The sequence below is a fragment of the Diabrotica undecimpunctata genome, chromosome 1 (genome assembly GCF_040954645.1).
Source record: "Diabrotica undecimpunctata isolate CICGRU chromosome 1, icDiaUnde3, whole genome shotgun sequence".
In the NCBI taxonomy this organism is placed as follows: Eukaryota; Metazoa; Arthropoda; class Insecta; order Coleoptera; family Chrysomelidae; genus Diabrotica; species Diabrotica undecimpunctata.
Window position 1 is genome coordinate 17,659,306 of NC_092803.1, and position 24,037 is coordinate 17,683,342.

The window sequence follows — 24,037 nt, forward strand, 5'->3', positions numbered from 1 at the left end:
AAAAGCAGAGTAAAGTGTTGTGCGAGTATGCATGCTAAATTTAATGCTAGTTATTAGAAAAAATAGGAAAGATACTAGTGAGTAGACACCTAATTTTAAGATTTTATTAGTAATTTAAGTTAGAAACAAATTGATAATTGGTCTTACTGACCAGATTTTAATGTAAGTACACTGCTGTGTCTTTAGTAAAAAAAATAAATATTGATCCACTGACACATGCTAGTTTTATTGAGTAGCGACTGCATCATTTAAGCTGTGAGCCACTGTATATAATCAGTTTTCCCAGATTTTGACAACTGTCTTCAAACTATACTTAGAATTTTTGTCATATTCTTTATAGCTATTACGAGATGGCAGCAATTTTTCGTTCTTTAAATGGTAGAGTCAGAACTTTTTATTTAAACCCACCGTATCAAATTGCAAGAGTAGATTGCAGAACGAAACAATTAATTGGAGATCGAGAAGTTGTGGGTTTTGGTTATAACGGTCAACCAAGTTATGCTGACAGGTTAGTAAATTTTTGTATAATTAAAAGTAAAAATCGATTTTTTAATGAATTATTAGCATTTTTACTGATATTGTGCTATTCAGCAAATAAAAAATCGCTTATTAAAGTTGCATTTTATATCAGATTGTTTTTCGTTCTCGTTTATGACAGTTCTCATAAAAATGACATTATCTACCTATTCAAATTCTAGTGAGTACATTTTGACGTTACCTTTTATTGCTGTAGTTTTGAATATAAAGCATATCGTTCTTGGTACATCTATAGATCTGACATTCGCATCTGTCTGTTGCGAGAACTCCGATTTTATGTAGATGTTTCGGAAAACTTCCATGATCTACTTTTAATCTTAGGATGGTCGACACTGTATTAATACTTATTGCAACAACTTTGTAAAATTAATTCGCAGCCATTGTTGGTTCTAATTTAAACAAATTATTGTCTGTAGTTTCACTGAACTGAATCCAAAGTCTATCCCATTTAAATTGAATATGCTGTTTTACACATGCAAGGAGATCACATGTGTTAAATTCTTCAATTACTATATGTGGGTGCTTTAGTGGATTTTTAGCTATTGAATCCTCAATACTATTACCCAATATGGTTAAGAGTTGCTTATATTATTGGTAATTACTATTACTTATAGTTATTGCTTTCTCTATATTATATATTTTTTATCGGTGCACTATGTCAGCGATAGTACTCCGAGGTATTTAATAATTTTATTGAAAATCTTCATGGTTAATGACTTTTCATTATACTTGCTAGGGTACACTATCCAATGCCGGCTATCCGATGGAGAGAAACAACTGCGGAAATTATCCAATTACGGAAAAAAGAAGAAGGAGATTGGCATAATTTGACAATGGAAGAAAGGAAAAAACTATATAGAGCTTCTTTCTGCCAGACTTTTGCCGAATTTCAGGTATTGTATGACATTTTTTAAAATATTCTTTTCTCTTCCTTAGTATAAGATTTAATTATTATATATATTTCATCTAATGTACTTACCGTTGCACGTCATCCGCGTCATAGTGCGTGAGGTCACATGATACCAACACGAAATATTTAGGCGGTAGGTGTGTTCTTTTTTAGAATCACTTTGCCGAGTACACTGGCATTACAGCCACTAGACATATTTTATTATATGCGCGTAGAAATAACATTTAAAGATTTCTATTAATGTTAACTTAAAGAAATGCATTATAAGGCGTTTTTATGAAGAACATTTGTTCGGAACACACTGTAACTGTAATCGAACGAAAGTGATATTTTGCATAAATTGGTAACACTTATTTAACATTTGCTCTGTTGACTAATGTTAATAAGTAATGAAAAAAGTGTTGTTTTTGTTTAAGTATTCCATTTTACATCTTTATACGACGCATACAAGCGGCTCAAATTGTTTTTAACAAGATTATTTTTTAACTCTTGTTTTGTTTCTATTTATTTACATTAAATATTAATTTGTTTTGTTGTATAATCCACTTTTGCAATAATTATGTGACCTATTTGATTTAAAATGGATTCAGAATTTGTTTATACTTTGGCAACTATGTCAACTTCGATCTCTGTCAATGATAATGACGTGCAACGGTAAGTAAATAAGATGGACTGTACAATTTATCCTGGTTAAAATGACCTTTATTAGGTAAGCTGATTTTGTAAAGATCTTTTAACCATCACCTGGCACCAAATTTCATGTTCAAAAATAAATAGAATAATGAAAACTCTGTTAAGTTATTTCAAAAGTTTTTAAGAATTAGATACTTAAAAGTCTTTATGTCGAATTGGCGCTTTGTAATAATCAATTTGACAGGTGACTTACTTGATATCGATCTTGTAGGCAATTAACTTTTTTTTTGAGTTGAAATTCTCGAGAAGATGTTGTACCATCAAATTGATGTCAAATTCTGATTTTTGTGTTAATGTAGTTAATTGTAGAATTGTCTCTTCTATTGACCCATGATGTTAATATATTCTTATTAATAACTTCTTTTGTTAGTATTAGTAACCAGATCCTGCTGCGTTCTGTTGATGAGTTTGCTACATATTTTTCTTCGTTAAGTAAGGTAAGGGTTAGGTATCACGTCGAATGGTGAATTTATATTGACCGGATTTGTGGAGCCAAATAGTCTGGAAAACGGCGCATTCGAATATTTTTGTGCATCAGAAGCCTTCTTTCTCCATTTATATGTTTCATCGCGCTTAACTGTGTTTGTTCTCTTGGTTCTCTTATATTTCGTCTTGAGGAAGAATCGATGTCGTCAAAAATTCGATTTGTTTTTACCTGAGAGTGTATCAGCCATGGAGTCATCTGAATCAATATCAAGAAATTCAACCTTGTCATCATTAGATAATAAAGTTATAGTCGCGTTGGATGCAACCGACGTTCGGTTGGAAATAGGAAGATTGTTTTCTGCATCAGAATTACCCTCAAAATCTGAATTTATGGCTTGTTAATACCATATATATAATCAAGTAAATCATCTTGAGTCATATTTTGTAAATTTTCCAGTTTATTGCGGTGTTCCATTTTACTCAAAAGAAATGCACGTGAAGCGTGCATTTCCATAACGTAGTAAGTGCCAAATTATAAATTTTTCAGGAGAAGTAAAAAACAGTTTTTTATCGAACATGTTTATTTCTTATAATGTAACATACTGAAAAAGGATTAGTTTAAAGGTATTATATAATACAAACATACCGCAAACGAACAATAAACAAAGCTTACTTAAAAAAAAAAAAAATTCAAAAATCTGTCTAAGGTCAAAACGTTGTAAGTGCCATCAGGTTTGCAAGTCAAAACGTTTTAAGTGCCAGATTTTTAACCGTTGTTTCCTACAGTAGAAACTTGCCCTGGTTGACCTAATTTTTCTTTAAAATACTTCTTGGCATCATCGTGAAGATAAGGGAGCATTTTTTCAATATCTGTTCTTTTTTTCTCTGGGATACCAAAGTGAGTTCTAGTTTTTTGAAGGTCTATGATTTTAAAGTCTTCTAATGTAACTCAAGATTTGAGTACATTGGTCTCACTCCATCCAGCGAGCTCACTATCCTTTAGCCACCATCACCGTACCAAATTTCTCTCTTGTAAGACGAAGCTGCGTAGCTGTTGAAATTCCTAACTTCTTTGTGTTCAGTTTATCACAGGCAACGGTTTTGAAATCATAAAAGTCCTTAACCACCATGCACGAGAATGGATTTTTTTGGGCCGCACTAGTAATGATGTTAACAACATTCATCAATGTATAAGCCTTACACACTTTTTTACGTTTTTCTATGATTGCGAAATTTCTGTCGCAATTAAGGAAAGTGTGTCCTTTTACAGGAAATTTATGAATAATTTCCTCAAAAACGTTATTTGCTAGTATGGTCAAATACATGGCGATCATGAACTGATTTTTATTTTGACCCCCACAATTATCCGACCACAAAATAAGCTTTTTCTTTCCGTGATTGCCAATTTCCTTAGTAAGGTAAGTATATAAACAAGAGCTAATTTCCAAGGCACCCCTTCCCCCAAAGTCCTTAGTCCATAAACACATGAATCCCTTTCCTGTGATGGAATCGTGAATTCCTAAGTTACACACTGCAAGCTGTTGTGAATAGTACATTTCGTAGTGAGTTAATTGGGGAATGTACATTTGCTGCTGCATATCGAAGGAAAGAACATAGCAATTACTTGTACATGCATTTTTGGTCTCAGTTGACACTGCTTTTGTAGCAGCCTCTGCTCTCCGATGGTGAAGCTCCTGTTCTGTTACAGCAGCTTTATCTCCTGATTTTATTTGAACAGCCAAACTATCACATGTGGAGCATATATCTACTTTAGGCCTTGCAAAAGATAAGTTAAATTTTGATATAAAAATTGCATTATACCATTGTCTAGTCACTGGTGGTTTGTTAGGCGGCTGATAATCCGCACAATATTTCTCTAAAAATGCACGGTACATTCTACTTACGTTTAAATCCGGTGACAAGAAGAGCTTATCCGGGGTTTTCGCCCTTGCGTAGTGGCTCTCAATTTTTGGAAAACTTTCGATATGCTCTATAATCTTGTTAGTCCAGACAGTCTTGAAAATATTTTGTCGAGCCCCTCCTCGTTTTTCTGACATATCCATTTTACCATCAAGAATTTTTTCTCCCAAAAGTTGCACTCTTCTTGGAGTTACGGCAAACGTACTACAAAATGTTTTGAGGCAAACCCTTATTTCAGATCCTCCAGGCAAAAGTAAATGGTAGGTGAAAGAGTGCTTTCTCCTACTTTCACTGGGATGTTCGTACTGCCCATGACGTCTCCTTTTGATTAATTGGGGATGAATAAACCTTTGTAGGTAACTTTGCTGCTTACTATAATCAGCCATTTCATAGAAATGATTGTACAACTCAACAAAGTATTCCAGTCTTATGGATTTACATGCTAGTGGACACTTGCATTTTACCTAAAACAATTTTGGATTATTTAGATAGATTTAAACAAAAAAAAATTATTTATGTTTTAACGTCTATTTAGATAGGTATCTCTTTAAACCATACTTACATCAGCTGGTGGCATTTTCTTTGTAACGGTCTTTTTATTGACTAGAGAAACATATTCTTCGCCAGAGTTTCTCATTTTCTTGGTTTTATTTTTTTTCCAACTATCAACAACTCTTCTTTTCTTTTTGGACCGTTTTTCTGTAGTTTCATCCATATTCGTTCCAAATACTTATGTTTAAACCCAACCCAACACGTCCAAACAAAAATAATTTAGTAACTGATGCGCCACTCTACATTTAACAGAATTGCACTACGATACTTACAACGTTATGACTTGCACCGCTACTTTATCCCCACTTTTCACGCCGTCGCTAGCCATATCGACATGAAATAAATTTTAGGCGATGGAACATGGCACTTGCAACTCATTTAACTTAAAAAAACCAAATGAGGCATATTGGCACTTACAACGTTATGGAAATGCACGCTTCACGTATAATATTGTTGTATGCAAATACTTTGAAAAATTTAATGACTTGAACTACCGCACAGCAATTTATTTCTTAGAAATATTAATCATGTAAGTCAAATTGACGTAAAAAAAATATATTTGTATAGATTTAAAATAAACAAGAGCAAAAATACATTTCAATAGAACAATTGTAAAATTAACATATGCTACTTTGAGATTATCTTCAGTAAATCAAGATATATTATCTTAGCGCCAATAGAATCTGAATAAATAATAAAAGATTATAATACTGTGATTTGTTACCTTGAGTTTGATGTATAAATACTTTGTAAATTATTTTTCTAACTTTTACAAACGGCAAAAACCTGTGATCACGTTCAATGGTAACTTAAAGTGTATAACGGGTTGTGGTTGGAGAATCGACCACATTGGTGCGACGTTGCCGGATTTTATTCTGTGGTGTTTATTTTGGGTACAGTTCATTTACAAATACTGAATTTGCACTTCGGTAAATTTTCATGTCAATTACTAGCTCATAAGTATTATTAAGTGCAGTGGTCGATATATCGACAACAGACTTACTTTTTGTATGTTGTAGAAAACTGTAAGGTTAAGTTCGGTACCAAATATACTATTTACACTAAAGCTTTCTTTTTTTAAATATTTTTTAGGCCCCAACTGGCGAATGGAAGACAGTTATTGGCTCCGGTCTGATTTTCATAGCATTGTCCTTTTGGATTTACTACTTTTATAAGATATTTGTCTATAGCCCTGTTCCCATAACTTTTGATGAGGAGCATAGACGGGCTCAATTCAGACGTATGCTGGATATGAGGAACCAACCAATCTTCGGTATATCTTCCAAATGGGACTACGACAAAGATGACTGGAAGAAATAAATTACATTAGTTTGTAATAACGTTAATTCATTTTTAATATGTGTTTGATATTTGTGTTGGAAATTAAAAAAGAACTGTTAAAAATATTCATAATTACAAACATTAAAAAATGATTAAATATTTTTTTTAAAGCTCAAACTGTTATTTCTAGTATATTGTTCTTACAAATACAACGTTTAGTTTTTAACGCTTTTGCTAAGCTAATAATTGTCTTAATTCCCTAGCTATATTGTAACGAAATAGTTTGCCTACCACATAGGGCATTGCTATAAGGGGTTGAAAATTGGGACAGAAGTTACTGGGGGTGGAGATAGGGCAAGCAAAATAACTGAAACTTATGCAAACGGCACTCAGGGTTTATTTGGGGTAGCTGGGTCGTGGATAAGTGATTGGCAAAGGGGTTGGATTCGGGCAACTACAAAAAAATTAAACAAAGGGGTTCTTACATAAGTCTCTTGGAACAAACAAAACAAAACAGAGAAAGGACCTCTAATAATTTAAAATGGACGCCGCTGCGAGGTGCCAATTTATAACGATTACAACAACTAGTTGTAACTATTGAAATAATTATTAGAAATGAAAAATATATCTTTTTAAATGAAACTCAAAAAAGGGTTAGGGAGTTAGTTAGGAGAAATAAACAAAATGGTTTAGGAAACAAATTAAACATTTATTTGTTGTCTCACCACAAACAGTTACAAAAGTAGACAATATAAAAATAATTACGGTATAAATAGTTACAAGGATTTATACCAAAACAATAAAACAGAAAAACTTACGTATGACCTATTCGTTTACAAACTCTGTTCACAAGTGAGAGGTGCTACAAAACTTACAAAAAATTGTTACTGAATGGAGGTTAACCTTCTTTAAAAAAAAAAAAACAAAGCAAACTAATGTCGAATATGATTAGATAGTACAATATTAATTACAACAAATTCTTTTTTGTTATGAAAGCAAATTATTATTATTAAAAAAATGTCTATCTTTACTTTAAATTTTAACAGAAAAAGTTACATGGATTGTACTGGGTTTTTACACAAAAATTCTGGGGGTAGAAACTAGAATTCACTGGAACTCAAACTCTGTACCACTCGAACAAATTCATCTCCACTGTGATAGGACAACACAAAATTGAGATTGGAAATTGGGGCACTGGAACACAAACTTTGGAGCTCTGCTTCTTAAAAAGACTGCAACAATGTGGGTATATTTCAAATCCTCACTTTAACTGTAACTATTAAATGAACAATTAACTACCACCAAAGTTATTTTCCATAACGTAAGACGAAGAACAAAAGGACATTACAAATTTGATGAAAAATTTGGAACCACACTGAAATCAACTACCTCTGTCAGCGACCTCAGCGAGAATGAGTTAATTCTTAAAAATCATTCGCTTCTTAACTTGGTACAAACAAAACACTTAGACGGGAACGGGAACGAAAATATTTTTTTGAAAACGCAGTATGGAGCGGTTTAACGATTAAGAATGCCAAGAAAATACACATCTGTGAAATAATAAACAAATTCTAAAATGATTTATTTTCGACCTTGGTGACGCTAGGATAAATTGCAAGAATTCGGTGTTTTAATAAGTACGAATAGGAAACAAATACACTAAAAATATTCTTTGATGTTTTAAATATATACGAGCGGATTTCAATATATATCCAAAGAATTTGCAAATGCTACAATATCATACTTTAAAAGTAATGTAGTCGACGTGAACAGTTATTATTAACACACCTAGCTAGGATATCTGCCAATACAGATAATTTAGCATACCTGTTGATAAGTCGCAGCTATTTACACTTGCACACTTTGTAGTCACCCACAAAGACTTAACCACGCCCAGAAACAATTGCGCATATCCTTCAAACTATAGATCTGAAATTAACAAATCTCACTCTTATCCCATATGTGCCCTCCCGGGAAAAGTTCTTATTTTGTAACGAAATATTTTGCCTACCTCAGAGTAAGAACATATGGGTAGAAAATTGGGGGGCAGAAACTATGGGGGCGAAGATAGGGCAAGCAGAATAAACGCTACTTATGCGAACGGTACTCAGGGGTTAGCTGGAGAGCTGGAGTCGTGGACAAGTTGCGTTTATTTTGCTTGCCCTATCTTCGCCCCCATAGTTTCTGCCCCCAATTTTCTACCCATATGTTCTTACTCTGAGGTAGGCAAAATATTTCGTTACAAAAATGGCGCCCCACGTTGGGCGCCAACGTGGGGCGCCCTTTAGTAATTTATAAAGAGCGCCATATCGAGATGCCTAATTATAACCATTACAACAGTTAGTTGTAACTAGGGAAATAATTATCAAACATAAAGAAACATATCTTTTTCAAACGGAAACTCAAAAAGGTTAGTTAAAAAAAGAAACAAATGTTAAGAAACAAAATTTAACATTTATTGTGCCTTACCACAGTTATTAAAAATACAAATGGCACCAAAAATATACTATATAAATAGTTGCAAAATACAGAATAAAAAAACTTACATGTGCCCGTTTACAAACTCCAGGGATTGGAGATACTACAAAAACTTACAAATGTTACCGCACAGAGATTAACCTTTTTTTAAACAAACAAAACAAATAAATATCGAAAAAAAAAAAAAATAAAGCTAGCTGTCATATGTTAACATTAAATTTAAAAAAAAACTAGTTAAACCATAAAATTTACAATTTAATAATTATTACAAATCCTTTTAAATTTTAATGAAAGCAATTATTACTTTTAGCAAAAAATGTCTGTCTAATTTGGAAAGATTAATATGTTAATTGTTACCTCGATTCACAAACTTTGCCACTTAACTTTGAAAAAAACATGCTACTATCTCTGGGATTGGAGCTGCAAGGACAAAACTCTCAACTGGAACAAAAAGGAAACCATTTCCATAGGTCCTCAGGAACGAAGATCTGACGTAGATAGGGTTGGATCAAGCAGGCAAACGACAACAAAGCTGGTGGGACATCCTATATACTCATTTTCAAAATTTCATCAGTTCCGGTGTACTGCACAAATCTTACGATGATTACTCTGTTCTAAACTGCCATTATGCAAAGAGTATTATCACCTTAACCGGTCTATAACATTACACACAAAGAATTGGCTACGGATTCAAAATCCGCCAAACGTCTTTCTCGCCTGAAATCTCTTGCTTGACTCCCTTTTGCGTTACATTTTACAAAATTCAACGCCAAAAAATTTCCCTTCAAGTCTCCAGCCAGTTTACGGCCTACGAACCTAAACAAACAAAATACCCTCTTTGACCTCGTTCTTAGCAACGAACCGACAAAAAAACATGTTGAAATATTTACTTCTAATCTGGGTAACTGGAAACTTTCTACCTCACAACACATACAGAGAATAGGGGGATTATAATGTAAACAAAGACAAAAAAAATATTCTCAGCGTTAATACGTCTTTACTACGAGATAAACAACCGCATTTTATTGATTATTTTAAACGTCCTCGATTCCTAGTTTTAACCGGAATAATTTAACCTTACAATGTAACAGAGACAAAAACAACTATATTTTGAAACAACTGAATACAAAACTTAAAACAGAATTTATATTATTATATAGATATTAAGTATAAAACGCTACAACGTTATTCTCTATTTGAACGGATATTCGAAAAATGCAAGCCCTAAAGATCTTATTAAAAAATTATTTTTTGAAATAATTCATAACAGCAGTTTTAATATAATTCTATATACAGATGCTTCCAAATATAATTCTTGTACAGACTGCAGTTACCATTATATTCCATGTAATCAAAAAACACTCTACCATCCAGTGTATATCATCCTGAAATTTGACCTGATCTTTTTGTTTTTGTTTTGATTAAATAATAGAATTTGTATGATTTTTAGTATAAAAAAACACATTTTAACACATTATACCATTCCGGTATAACCGGAAGTACCAAATAGATGAAACTATTTTCATTAAATAGGTCACTCTTTAAAACCCCTTCACTCCAATTTTCATAATTCAGTTTACTTTAGTTCTCCAGATATTTTTAAGTGGCCGTTTATCTGCCTCACCCTGTATAGATTGTCTATACGCAAACACATATACATCCGAAGATTAGTAAACTGTATGTTGACTGGACGAAAACAAGCAACTGTACAGTTCCCAGAGTTGTGGACGTAATATTATTTGAATAGCAAATTGTAAAAATTTTGTAATAAACACGATTTTTTAATATTCTGTTTGGATTCAGTACAAGAAAAACCTTTTACCGTTGGTCCGTGTTATCAGACTTGCGCATCCGCCAAATTTGTAAATTGAGCATCCTTGCCGGCATCCGCGATATTATTAAACGAAAACATTCTACCCAACTAAACATGATTTTCCACTACGTTAACTAACGTGGTTGAAAAGTTTTAAGACATAAATTATTGGCATATATGTACTTCCTATTTGCCACAACAGTTTCTTGAAGAATTTCTAGTGGAATATATTTTATATAATATACCCTCCTGGAAGTTATATCGAACATGCCTGAGTCTAACTTCATTAATATTGGCAAAGTGCACGTAGAGCTAAAGTAGGTTAATAACAACAGATGCTCGACAGTGGCGTGCATACAAGAGATAAGGATACAATTTAATATTACGCTTTCGTTTAATTTGTTCCTCCATAATATATTGTTACCGCTAACTGTCAATACGCTAAAGATCTACTGTTACAGGTATTTAATGATATCATTTAAAATAACATCGTTATTGATTCATTTAAAAACGCCATTGTTGTTCCTATCCTAAAGTCCGGTAAAGATCTAAATATTGCAAATTCATACAGACCAATATCGTTACTTTCCTGTGTTTTTAAAACTCTAGAGAGACTCATAAAATTTAAACTGGATTTGTGGTTACAAAAAAATAATTTGCTACCAGAAAATCAGTTTGGATATAAAATAAGCTTTGAAACACTAGATGCTCTAACAACCATTGTAGTAGATGTACAAAATAACTTAACCAAAAACAACTATTTAACAGGACTATTCTTGGATATTGAGGGAGCATACGAATCAGTTTGCTTGTCAACTTTAAGAAACAAAATGGTTAATTTATTTCATATGCCAATCGCTTTCGTGGATACAATAATTGGATTTTACACAAAGAGGATTATCTATGTAAGAGATCCTAATAACAATCTAATTAGACCTCGATATAATTATCAAGGTATACCACAAGGCTCAGTTTTATCTCCAATCTTATTCAATATATACAGCTCTGACATACATAACATCCAAATAAATAACAGTTCATTCAAAATCGTACAGTATGCCGACGATTTCTGCATCTATACAGAAAACAAAAAATATGAAACCTGTATGCAAAGCCTTAGCAATCAGTAGTATCTATCTTCACAAGACATAATATTTCTACAAATGAAAATATTATTCTGAACGATCAATGTTTTACGCTTCAAAATCATGTCAAATATCTAGGCTTTATTTGTAATAAGAAGTTAACTTGGAGACAACACATAGAGTACATGCTTGATATATGTAACAAAGGCAGCAATTTTCTCAGAATGACAACTAAAACGTGGTGGGGTTGCCTTTTTGTTTTATCGCGCTTATATACGATCTATTCTAGATTACTGTAGCACTCTTTATTGTTCCGCCTCCAAGAACCTTTTAAGAAAAATTGACACGTTTCAAAATTCTATTATGAGGGTATGTTTGGGTGCTATGAGATCAACCCATATACAACCCATATATGTTGAAGCCACTGAGCTACCCCTTGAAAATAGAAGAAACTTTTAAGTGAAAAAAGCCTTCTTAAACTTCTATTAACTAACTCCCAGTTATTTTCAAGCATCCCACAACTTAACGAGTCAGATCTTACAAACAGATATTGGAAGAAAAACCTTCCCCGCCTTTATGCATGGCATTACAGAATAATCCTATTTTTTTCAAGAAATAGCACACGGTTGACAGAAGCTTAGACTACTTCTCTTTATTCCACAGAACTGAGGTTATAATACCCACTTATAGCGAGAACACCATTATGAGTAGCAATCTTCTAAGATCTCCACTGCAGGATTATAGGGAAGCCACAGTAATGTACACGGACGCATCAAAAACAACAGAAGGGGACTGGATACGCATACTTTTTACCTGCTACAAACGTAGAATTTAAGTATAAACTACCAAATGAATTTTCAATCTTTTCAGCGGAATCAATAGCTATACTTGAAGCTCTAAAATATGCTAAAAACACCTGCAATAGACATATTTTAATTCTGTCAGATTGCCTTTCAGTTTTGCAGAGCATAAAAAACATTGAATTACCCTCAACATTTAGCAACCCCTACATATTTGAAATAAAAGATCGATTGTATCATTTATCATCGAGTGGAATCAACATAAAATTTATTTGGGTCAAAGCACATATTGGTCTCAAACAGAATGAATATGTAGATCATTTAGCTAAAATGAGTGTAACAACTGGCTCTACGTTGATATATAAGCTTAATACATCAGATGTTCCTACGATTTAAAAAAAAAAATCAGCAATTTAGATGGAAAGTCCTAAATTTATTCAGCATTTAAACTCCCTGTATACAAAATTAACTAAATGCAATACATACGCTCCATATAATATACAGTCCTTGTTAGCCATAGGTTCTGTAACAATATATAATTTAATTATAGAATTTTTGTCAGACACATGCATAGCTTTATAAATCTGATACTCGTTCATGAAAACTTTCATGAGCGTGTATAGGGTTAGACTTCATCAATCAATGCCCACTTCTATTCCATTGATGGATGTACTTAAATGTTATTCAATGTTAATTTTTATATACAAACATTTTTTTGTGCAGTATTTTTGTCACTCTCTTATAATTTGCCGCCCTAGGTACCCGTATTGCCTAATGGGTAAAGCGGACCTGGTCCTTTGTGTACTTCTGTGTCCATTACTTTTCTTCAGCTTTCAACTAGTATTATCTATTATGTCTATTATGGATTTCTAATTTACATTGCAAAATTCTAGCAATCTCCTTCCATTGCTATTTCTGGTCATTTCTCCGAATGAATATAAAGACAATGCAGTCCTGGCCTGCTTGGATCTTGTACGAACAAAGTCTTTTGCTTGTAGCAACTAATAAAAAATCATCATCGATAACATAAAAAGTAATTTTAACAGCAAATAATATTTGCCACTTTTTTTTTATGAAATAAACTACGCCAATGCACATTTCTGACTCCAGCTTCTTCCAGCACGTCCCGAACGAATCTGAACCTCGCAACTCCGTCAAATTTGCTTCGTAATGAAGAAAGCTCGACTGAGAGATGACTGTTTTCCTTATTACTCCATTTTTATACATTAATATATACATTAAGTTAAAATCAAGAGTCAAATTGGTCTATTCATCTTGTCGGTCTGAAAGGCTTATAGTAGAATTTTATAAATTATTTCAGTCGTTTGTATAGGGTGACAAATTTCAAAAGAAAAGAAAATATTAAGTATTGGACTTTTATTTATGGAGTAAAAATCTTGTAATAAAAACTGGTAGAAGGACAGAAGGTATCGGCATAGCTAGCAACAAAGAAAACAAACATATAACAAAATATGAAAGATGAAAAGAAACCGTATATACATATTTCTGACGATTGGCCATCTTCAGTACGGTTACAGTATACTATCTTTAAAGCATATAGCTATTTAATTTTAAAACCTTTCCTATGTCTATTATTAGTCCTTGTGGAGGATACATATATTTATTTTTGAATCAAGTTTTTCATTTAAGAAAGCTGTAGGCATACAAAGTTGATAAATTTCCCAATCTCTTTGCAGTTCATGAGCCAGCATCATTCTCACTGTGCTCACTCTTGCCACAGGTGCATAGTTTGATTTTAGTAGATTCTCCTCCTGTACATAAAAACTTTTTGCATCTTTTATAATGTCTAAATGTTTATCTGTCACACATTAAACTATAATGGATTTTGCCTTTGAATCGTCATCTGTAAAATTTTCTGTCTGTGTTGGATCTAAACTTTCAATCACTGGTAATTCTCTCTTTTCATTTAATAGGATCTTGACCCGAAACGTCCAACTATTAAAATTCTCTCCTGCGAGAATAGAAAATTGTTTACCCGTAAACATCGTCCAAGGTAACCACGTTTTATTGATTTATATTTTACTTATTTGTCAATTTGCCCAACCTACACTATTGTACCAACCTATATTTAACAATTAAAACAAATTTCGAGTTTTTTTGCATATTCTGAGAAGATTTGCCATAGTAATGTATATTTTTTTACACCATCGCCCAAAAATTATTTTTGTTTTAATTTTTGTTATATTTTCTTCTTTTTAAAATGGGTTCCATTCTGTTACTATATTTTTCATTTTTGAAGTTGTCCATCTTCTTCTATACAGTCCATCTAATTTACAAACCGTTGCACGTCATCGGCGTCATAGCCCGTGACGTCACATGATACCAACACGAAATATTTAGGCGGTAGGTGTGTTCTTTTTTAGAATCACTTTGCCGAGTACACTGGCATTACAGCCACTAGACATATTTTATTATATACGCATAGAAATAATATTTTAAGATTTCTATTAATGTTAACTTAAAGAAATAGACAACAACATGTTTCATTTAATTTGTACAAATGCATTATAAAGCGTTTTTATGAAGAACATTTGTTCGGAACACACTGTAACTGTAATTGAACGAAGGTGAAATTTTGGCATAAATTGGTAACACTTATTTGACAGTTGCGTTGTTGACACTTTTTGTACTTTATTATTTTGAATCTTAAAGTGAGTACCCCTTGTGTTAATATTTTCACCTATTTAATAAAATCTGTTCTTTTTAGAACAAAATTAGTGTGTTTTATTTCAAAAATGTCACGTAAGAATTTAAATAGTCGTTGTAAAGAGTATAATAATAATTATGTGACCTATTTGATTTAAAATGGATTCAGGGTTTTTTTATACTTTGGCAACTATGTCAACTTCGATCTCTGTACGTTGGAAATTTGTACAGGAGTGAATCGGTGAAATCATTACATATGTAAGATAATGAGTAAGAGAGAGACAGAAGATATATTTTCTCTCTCTTCAAGATATATTTTCTCCCTCTTCCTCTATCGAGAATAAAAATGCTCCTTTTATATATATATATATATATATATATATATATATATATATATATATATATATATATATAATATAATATTTATTAATATTATTATTTATGTGACTAGTTTTGTATTATTTATTAAATGTTCATAATTATTTTAGACTTTTGTATTTCAGAATAATAACCTCAATAAATCACTGTATGACCGAGAACTGTCAATTTTGAAATACGTTTGTGTCATGTCTAATTGGCAAATATTCTACGTGTTTGGTTCATACGCTGCTGTATGTGAGTTCGAATCCCAATATGAATTTCCTTTTTTATTTTTGAAATATTTAAAAACCCCACGTTAATTTTATTAAATATATGTAATATATGCAAAAATGCTAAATTTTAAAATAAAATGAAAATTTACAACATAATCCGAGTTGTTGGTTTTTGAAGTTATACTTCTAGACTCGCGTTCGACTTTAGAAATTTGCACGGGAGTGAATCGGAAATTTTCACGAGAGTAACAAGCCTCATTAGACATGTTAAATTATACATTAAAACTTGCAAATATCTCAATAAAGATCAAATGTGTACTTATATATACAACAAACAATTAAATATTGTATTTATCAATGTCAAATAAATTGACAGTTGTATCACCAAACAATTTTTTTTTATTAATATTGTTATCATGGTAAATTAAACATATGCGTAAGTAAGTTACGTATATTGTCATTTTTAAATACTTATGGATATTTCATTTTAATTAAATTTGTATTAATATTATTATCAGGGTAAATTACACATATGGGTAAGTAAGTTATGTATACCTATTCTCATTTATTTTTAAATACTGATGAATATTATTTATTTAATATCTTAGCATTTTTAGAATCGGAAACATTTATTTGTTATTATTTCCACTGATTGATTACTTTATTTTTAATTATTAGGGTACTTATTTATAGAAAATTGTATATTAAATTAATATTAAGTACATTGTTTCTTTTGTAAACAACTGACCTAAATTTGTTTTAATGGAATCTTAGGTTAGAGTTTTAAAATATTCGAACTATAATCGTAATACACATCGCCTAATTAGCCGTGATCGTCTAGTGGACTAGTTGTTCGGATCCCACGTTATGGCAGTGGTAACTCAGGTCGAATTCTGGTCACGGCAATGTGCTAACATGTCACGGTGAGGCAATTTTTTGTTTTTTTTGTTAAAAAATATTTAAAAATATTAATTACTGTGTTTAAAACAATAAAATGTATTTTTAAATTTTTACAAACAGGCGTATATAAAAAATACTCTAACCCGCTCAAAAAAAAAAATTGTTTTAAAAAAATATTGTTGGAAACGAAAAATTTGATAATAGGGTAGGATTAAAAATGATACTTTTGTTTATCTATATAAAAATAACGATTTTTCAAATTTTTAATGGAGTTTAGAATAAAAATTTTACAACAGCGATTCATTGCTCAGTTTTTGAAGTTATATGCGTATATTAAACACATGCGTAAGTAAGTTATGTATATTGTCATTTTTAAATACTTATGACTATTGCATTTTAATTTGTATTGTATTATTATATTGAATTATGTTGCAGTGTATTATATTGTATTGTATTTTTATATTAATAACAAAATAAACAATCAATTTTACTGCAGAGTATGCGTAAAAAACTGCGTTTTTTTGCATTAAACTCCTTTCATACATATATGAAAATAAAAATAAACATTTTCATCAAAATATTATTATAATTTGATGAAATCCTCCTATTACAAGTCAAATGTTGTTTATATACAGCAAATGATGCACCATATACCTATATACCTAATTCTGTTTCTCTTTCTGCTCTCTCTTACCTATAGCATTACATATGTAATGATTGTGTAGATTGACTCACATAAAAACTTGTAACGGCGAACGCGTGTATAGAAGTATAACTTCTACCGGCAGTCCCACTGGACTGCCACACCCGTTTTTTTTAATATTGTCTTCGGCCCTGGTCTAATTAATTTGACAACGTTGCATTTAATTTCATTTGAAATTTTACACGTTTAGTTTTGCAATTTACTAGCCTGTATATGAACGGAAATAAAATAAAATAATAAATTATTCCAATAGAATTACGGATATTTTGATTAGCCTAATTTAAAACTATAATAGAACGGATATTTGCATATTATAGAGCATATTTCAACCATAGCAGGTTTTATTTAATAAAATCCTTGCCTAAAATATGCCCATATTTGGCTTTATTTTCAGTACATATTTTCCAAATCCTAATTATAATGTTTTGTTTACGTTATTCGTTTAGTAAATATTTATATGGATCTGTTTCTATATTTATAATTAAAACAAGCCGCAAAAGGTCTAAAATGTCATAAAAATTTAGTGCCCGTGTTACAATCAGGTCTTCCAAACTGCTTCCTGTTCCTGCGAGGCTAGGAAGCGGTTAAAGACATAATGAACTCAAGACAAATAACGGCCTGTACACATAGATTCCGAGGAAATAAAAGGATCCCCCGCAACTTTCCCGTTCGAAATTAGCCGTTCTAAATCCCGATGGGTAATTTGGGGATGTCCTGAGAGAGATGTCGTCCCATAAAAGTTCGTCTTTGCTTGTAGACAATTGCTGAATTGGCTTTCCGTTCGCACAAGGACGGCAGCGACAACTTCTGTCAGGAGAAACAATCCCGATTGCTTCGTTTTCGAACAGACACTTTACACCAGACGAAGGAAAGGAGATAGTGTTAGTGATGAGATTCAAGTATTTTACGAAGGACGGTACAATTTTTAGAAAAATTCCGCTTAAAAAAAAGAATACAATGCAGATGAGTATTTTACCTAGGGAGATTTGCGATTCACATACAAAGAAAATGCTAAAAAATAATTGCTTTGATATTATTTCGAAACTTTTAAAAATCATTCTATTTCATTTTTATCAACAAAATTAATTCCAGAAACAAAAATTTAATTTCTCGGTACCTAAAAATTATTAGAATTTATATTATATTAAGGAAAAGACAGTTAAGATTTGATTTCACGTACAGTGCGCCTGTGCATCCGCTTATACGTATTTCGGCCTAATAGGCCTCTTCAGAACGGATTTCACAGTCGCTCTGAATCTTTTCTGTCTTAGGAAGCTACTCTAACATGGCTTCGTATAGACGCAAATAGCGACATCTGATATCAAAATCCGTAAATTAATTTTCGAAACCAAATTTAGAATTTTGCTTTAATCTGTGCCTTCTAAGAATTGCAAGGCAAAACAGACGTTGATAAAGATGTTATTATATTATATTATATTATATTGTTAGTAAATATATTTTGCTTTTTAGAGAACCCCAAGAACTTCCAACATGGCTTTGACGTTATTTCCGGTCATCGATTTTTAAGTAGGTAGTTAACTTGTAGTCACTGACTTACTCGGGATTTCCCAAACTTTGACAGTTGGTAGAGACCACATTAGTTAAGCAACATCTGTCAAATTAGCTGCCTTTGTTCAATTATTTTTGACAAATGACTATGGGTAAATGATAAAATTAATTTATCAAAATGGGTTTTTATGGAATCTCTTAATGACACAATCTAGAAGAACAGAAACATCTAAGACAAGACACAAAAACATGAATCTATAAAGCAGCAATTAGACCTATATTAACATACACGGCGGAGACAAGACCTGACACATATAAAACAAGACGACTAATAGAAACAACAGAGATGAAAATACTCCGACGAATATCAGGGAAAAGTCTGTTGGATAGGGAGAGAAGCGAAAACATAAGAAGAGCATGCAATATAGAAGACATAAATGGATGGGTGAAAAAACGGAAACAGGAGTGGAACGAACACATCAGTAGAATGGCAGAGGATAGGATAGTACCAATAGTACGAGATAAGTCACCAAATGGACGAAGCAGTATTGGCAGACCAAAAAAAGATGGTGCGACAATTTAAACAATTTAGGAGGCTAATATTGAAAAAGAAACAGGCTTTAAAGCCTACATACAAGAAGGAAGAAGAAGAAAATGGGTTTTTTGTTGGGGAAACGTTTGGCATGCTTCGTCCACTTTATGGTCGCCATATTTGTCCTACCGAAGAGAACTATTCGCTATGTCTGGATAAAATAAAGTCCACTGGTTAATAATTAACCAAAATCCGTATTTCCATGAAACAGAAGAACGGTCAAAAACATTGCCGTTATCCGTGAGAATCGCGTGACCGTGAGTACCAGGACAATATTCCCACGAACCATGTGAAATAACTTTCGTCGAGCATAATGCACAATCTGACAAAGATAGTAATGCATTGTTCAAATTTTGCTACTTTCAAATCCCTTGGAAAGTAGCCAATACAACCATGCGACGTAAAAAGACAAGCCCCTAATCAATCTCAACTTGTAAAGGACAATCTTCTAAACGTGCTTGAGAAAAGTCTTTTGAAGAATCCTTAAAGGAAGACTATAATACATTCATTACAATTTGGTTTCCCAAAAGGTTACTTCACTATCACCGCATTAACTGAAATTGTAACAAGTGCAATATTATTGCTTATAGGGAGTTGAAAGTAGAAAATGAACAATTACTGGACTGGAGATAGGGTAAGCAAATAAACTAAAACGTTAAATATAAAGGTTAACTTCATTTAAAATAAAACAAAAATATTACAATTAGCTGATCCATAAAACTTATATTTAGCTGATACATAAACTGCAAATGATCTCGAGCCACAAAATGAACAAATCTTGGGGGGTCAAACTTAAAATTTTAAAGGGAATTTAAACCAATCACACAAACAATAATGGATCAAAACCAACATATTATAAATTACGAGAAAGGGATTGCAGAGGTATGGAGAAAATATTGTCAAAGTCTATATGCAGATAATCTCCAGAATGCAAATCACGACGAGTTCATTGCAGAGAGAGAACCAAACATTCTAAAGTCAGAGGTATAAAAAGCAATCAAAATGATAAAAAATAGAAAATCTCCTGGCGCAGACCAGATCACCGCAGAAATTTTAAAAGAGACTGGAGATGTTGGAGTAAATGTTATGCATATGATCTGTAAAAAGATTTGGGAAACCGGAGAGTGGCCTAACGACTGGACAACATCCACTTTCATCTCTATATTCAAAAAGGGAACTCCGCTAGATTCCAGCAACTACAGAACGGTAACCATAATATCCCATGCAAGCAAGGATCTACTTCATGTAATACATAAAAGACTAAAAGCTTCTCTATTGCCTCAGATATCAGAAGAACAAGCGGGATTTGTCCCAGGAAAAGACACAAGAGAACACATCCTTAATGTCAGACAGCTAATCAAAAAAACTCGTGAATTCAATACTCCTATGTTTATGTGCTTTGTGGATTACACAAAGGCCTTCGATAAAGTCAAATGGCAGCAGCTATGGTTCATACGAGCGGAAATGGGAACATTTCACCACTTAGTTCAACTAATTAGAAGTCTATATGAAAATAATAAGTGCACAGTAAAAATAAACAACACCCATTCCGATCATTTCAGAACAGAGGGAGGTGTCAGGCAGGGATGCATAATCTCGCCAACTCTGTGTAATATCTACAGCGAACACATTATGCGAAAGGTACTAGACGGATGGAAGGGTGGAATATCAGTAGGAGGTCAAAAAATCAGTAACTTAAGATATGCTGATGACACTTTAATAATCGCGGCAAATCAAGAAGAAATGGAAGACATAAAGAGACGTCTGGAGGAGAAAAGCAAAACATATGGACTAAAGCTAAATAGGAGTAAATATTCTTCAAAACATTAAAGAAATTGGGGGCTTTGAAGTAGTAAATAGTTTCATATACCTGGGGTCCCAAATAACAAATGACGGAGGGTGTGACAGATAAATACGTCGAAGGTTGACCATTGCTAGAACAGCTATGATGAAACTGGTAACAATCTGGAAACATTCTAGCATAACAATACACACAAAACTAAGGCTGGCAAGGGCACTTATTTTTCCCATAGCCACATATGCATCCGAAACGTGGACCTTAAAGAAAGCGGATAAAAATAAACTAAAACTAAACTAAACTAAACTAAAACTAAACTTTTAGACGCTTTTGAAATAAGGATATACCACCGCTTGTTAAGAACATCCTGGATTGATCATCGCATTAACGTATCGATATAAGAACAACTTAAAGTAAAGGATAGATTGCTTAAACAAATACAACAGAGATATTTGCAGTATTTTGGACACATTGCTAGAAGAACAGGTATGATGGAAAAACTAATAGTGGAGGGTAGAGTTGAAGGAAAGAGACCTAGGGGAAGAACTCCAAGCCGTTGGATAGATCAAACAAAAATATTGATTAACCAAGGGTTACATGAAGCCGAACAACTAGCCCAGGACAAGGAAGGATGGAGGGAAATCTTGAAAGAACTGTAAAGGCCTGATGGTGTCACCACATCCCAAAAAGGATGAGGACTGAGGAGGAGGATGTCACAAATCACAACCACTGATTTAATATTTAATAAATCAGTGCAAATCCTGACCTATGCTGATGATATCAAGATTGTTGGGAGAACGAAAAACGCTGTACGAGAGGCGTATGTAGCATTAAAAGAATCAGCTACAAAAATGGGTTTAATAATAAAGACCAATAAAACGAAGTATATGAAAATAAGCACGCAACCACAAATACTACGACAACTTATTATATAAAACGACGTCATCGAAGCAGTGAACGAATTTGTATATCTGGGAACGCTCCTTAACACTGAAAATAATACTACCTACCGCAGAGATAAACTTCAGAATTTACACGGCAAACAGATGCTATTTTGGGCTCAATCTCCTTTTTAAATCCACAATTATATCGAGAAATACAAAAATAAAACTCTACAAAGCAATAATACGCCCAGTCCTAACATATGGTTCAGAGACGTGGACTCTAACAAAAAATAATGAAAACATGTTAGGATGTTTCGAAAGAAAAGAACTAAGGCAAATTTATGGAGCAGTGAATGACAATGGAGTGTGGAGAAGACGATACAACTTCGAACTTTATATAATATACCAGGAACCTGATATCGTTAAACACATTAAGATAGGACGTTTGAGGTGGATAGGGCAGGTAATGCAGATGAAAAATGACCCAGCTAAAAAAACGCTCCTTGATAGACCCATTGATTAGAGAAGAAGAGGAAGACCCAGAACAAGGTTCCTTGATATCATCGATAAGAAACAACATGAGAAATATGTGAATACGTGCTTGGCGGAAAAAGGCGTTTGGCGTTTTGGGGAAAATGTCCATCTAAACTCCAGTTGAGCTAGTGTGGAAGAAGACCAACGCCACAATATTATAAATAAAAAATTATTTGATATTTTAATTGTAAACTTTTATATAAATTAATTTGTCACCTATAACGCAATAAAAATATAATCAAATTCCAAAACAACTTTTAGTAAGCACTCTCGCATCCCTACAATACACCTTTTTCGCCGAACAAACTATGAGCAAGTGAACTACGGCTTTTCTAATTCCCATCTTTCTGTTTTCAATTAAACGATTCCCGTGTAATTGAAATCTCTGAAACATGGACGGGATTCGGTACAGATTACTCCGGCAACAGAATTGAGCAGATTAACTTGTTTTCGTGTAAATTATGTTTATGTTTTATGTTGAAAAAGTTGTTTATCGTCAGGAAATTAAAATTAATCGAGCTTTTTCTAATTACAACTCGCTGCTTCGTTAATTGTATCGGTAATTGATGAAAACCTGAGTAATTTTCAAAACATATTGAAGTTTAATCATTGTGTCGTTTTTATCAGTGAAATTTTTTTGGGCCTTCATATATCTAAAAGTTTATTTCAATGGATGGGAAGCTTATACTCAAAATTGTGATAATGTAGATATGAACATCGCTTAATAGTAGATATGACACCTTATATCCAGATTATTTGGTGAGATAACTACTTCTATTGGAAGGATTTGTACTATCAGTATCATTCTTGCCTGTTATTTTTCATTTTACTCAGAGCGTCAAATAGACAAGTGTAAAAGTTACTGCTCAGAAGAACTAGAAAAATAAAGAGTTGAATCAGTCATCGAGAACGTATAATGTTCAGGGCCTGTAGTAAGTATAAATGTAGAACTAGTAGAAAAACAAATTAAATCAACAAGAGAAATCATAAGATTTCCTACCTGGTGAAATTGAATTAAAATCTTTAACACTGTGCTTTCTAGAACTTGCAAAGCAAAGCGTTTTGAATTCAGTTTCGCCAGGTTGGAAATCATATGATTTCTCCTGTTGTTATTAGATGGCGTTGTTACGTCTGTAAATAATTATTTCGATAATTATCGTCCTATGACGGGATAGATTTTGTTTCGATTCAGAGCAGTGACATATGCCGCTCTAATGAGACCTAAAGAGAATGAAATACGTATAAGTGGCTTGCTGCCACCCTGCATCGAAATAAAAATCTAATACCGTCTTCTTCTTCTTCGCGCGACTAGGATTACTCTGTTTGTCTGCCTCTTATTCTGTTTCAGTCGTTGTTGACTGT

At 32.7% G+C, this 24,037-nt stretch overlaps 1 protein-coding gene across 1 annotated transcript; it reads left to right on the top strand.

The window, feature by feature from the left end:
• The first annotated feature begins 260 nt into the window (after positions 1–260).
• Positions 261–6,496, top strand: LOC140437907 (cytochrome c oxidase subunit 4 isoform 1, mitochondrial-like). The gene is made up of 3 exons (XM_072527700.1): positions 261–508; positions 1,274–1,430; positions 6,131–6,496. The coding sequence occupies exons 1-3, from the start codon at positions 351–353 to the stop codon at positions 6,356–6,358; spliced, it is 543 nt and encodes a 180-aa protein (XP_072383801.1). The 5' UTR covers positions 261–350; the 3' UTR covers positions 6,359–6,496.
• The last annotated feature ends 17,541 nt before the right edge of the window (positions 6,497–24,037 follow it).

Coding starts and splice junctions, on each gene's coding strand:
- LOC140437907 (XM_072527700.1), top strand. CDS start 351: ATGGCAGCAATTTTTCGTTCTTTAAATGGTAGAGTCAGAACTTTTTAT. Junction 509..1,273: donor CAACCAAGTTATGCTGACAG/GTTAGTAAATTT, acceptor TATACTTGCTAG/GGTACACTATCCAATGCCGG. Junction 1,431..6,130: donor AGACTTTTGCCGAATTTCAG/GTATTGTATGAC, acceptor AATATTTTTTAG/GCCCCAACTGGCGAATGGAA.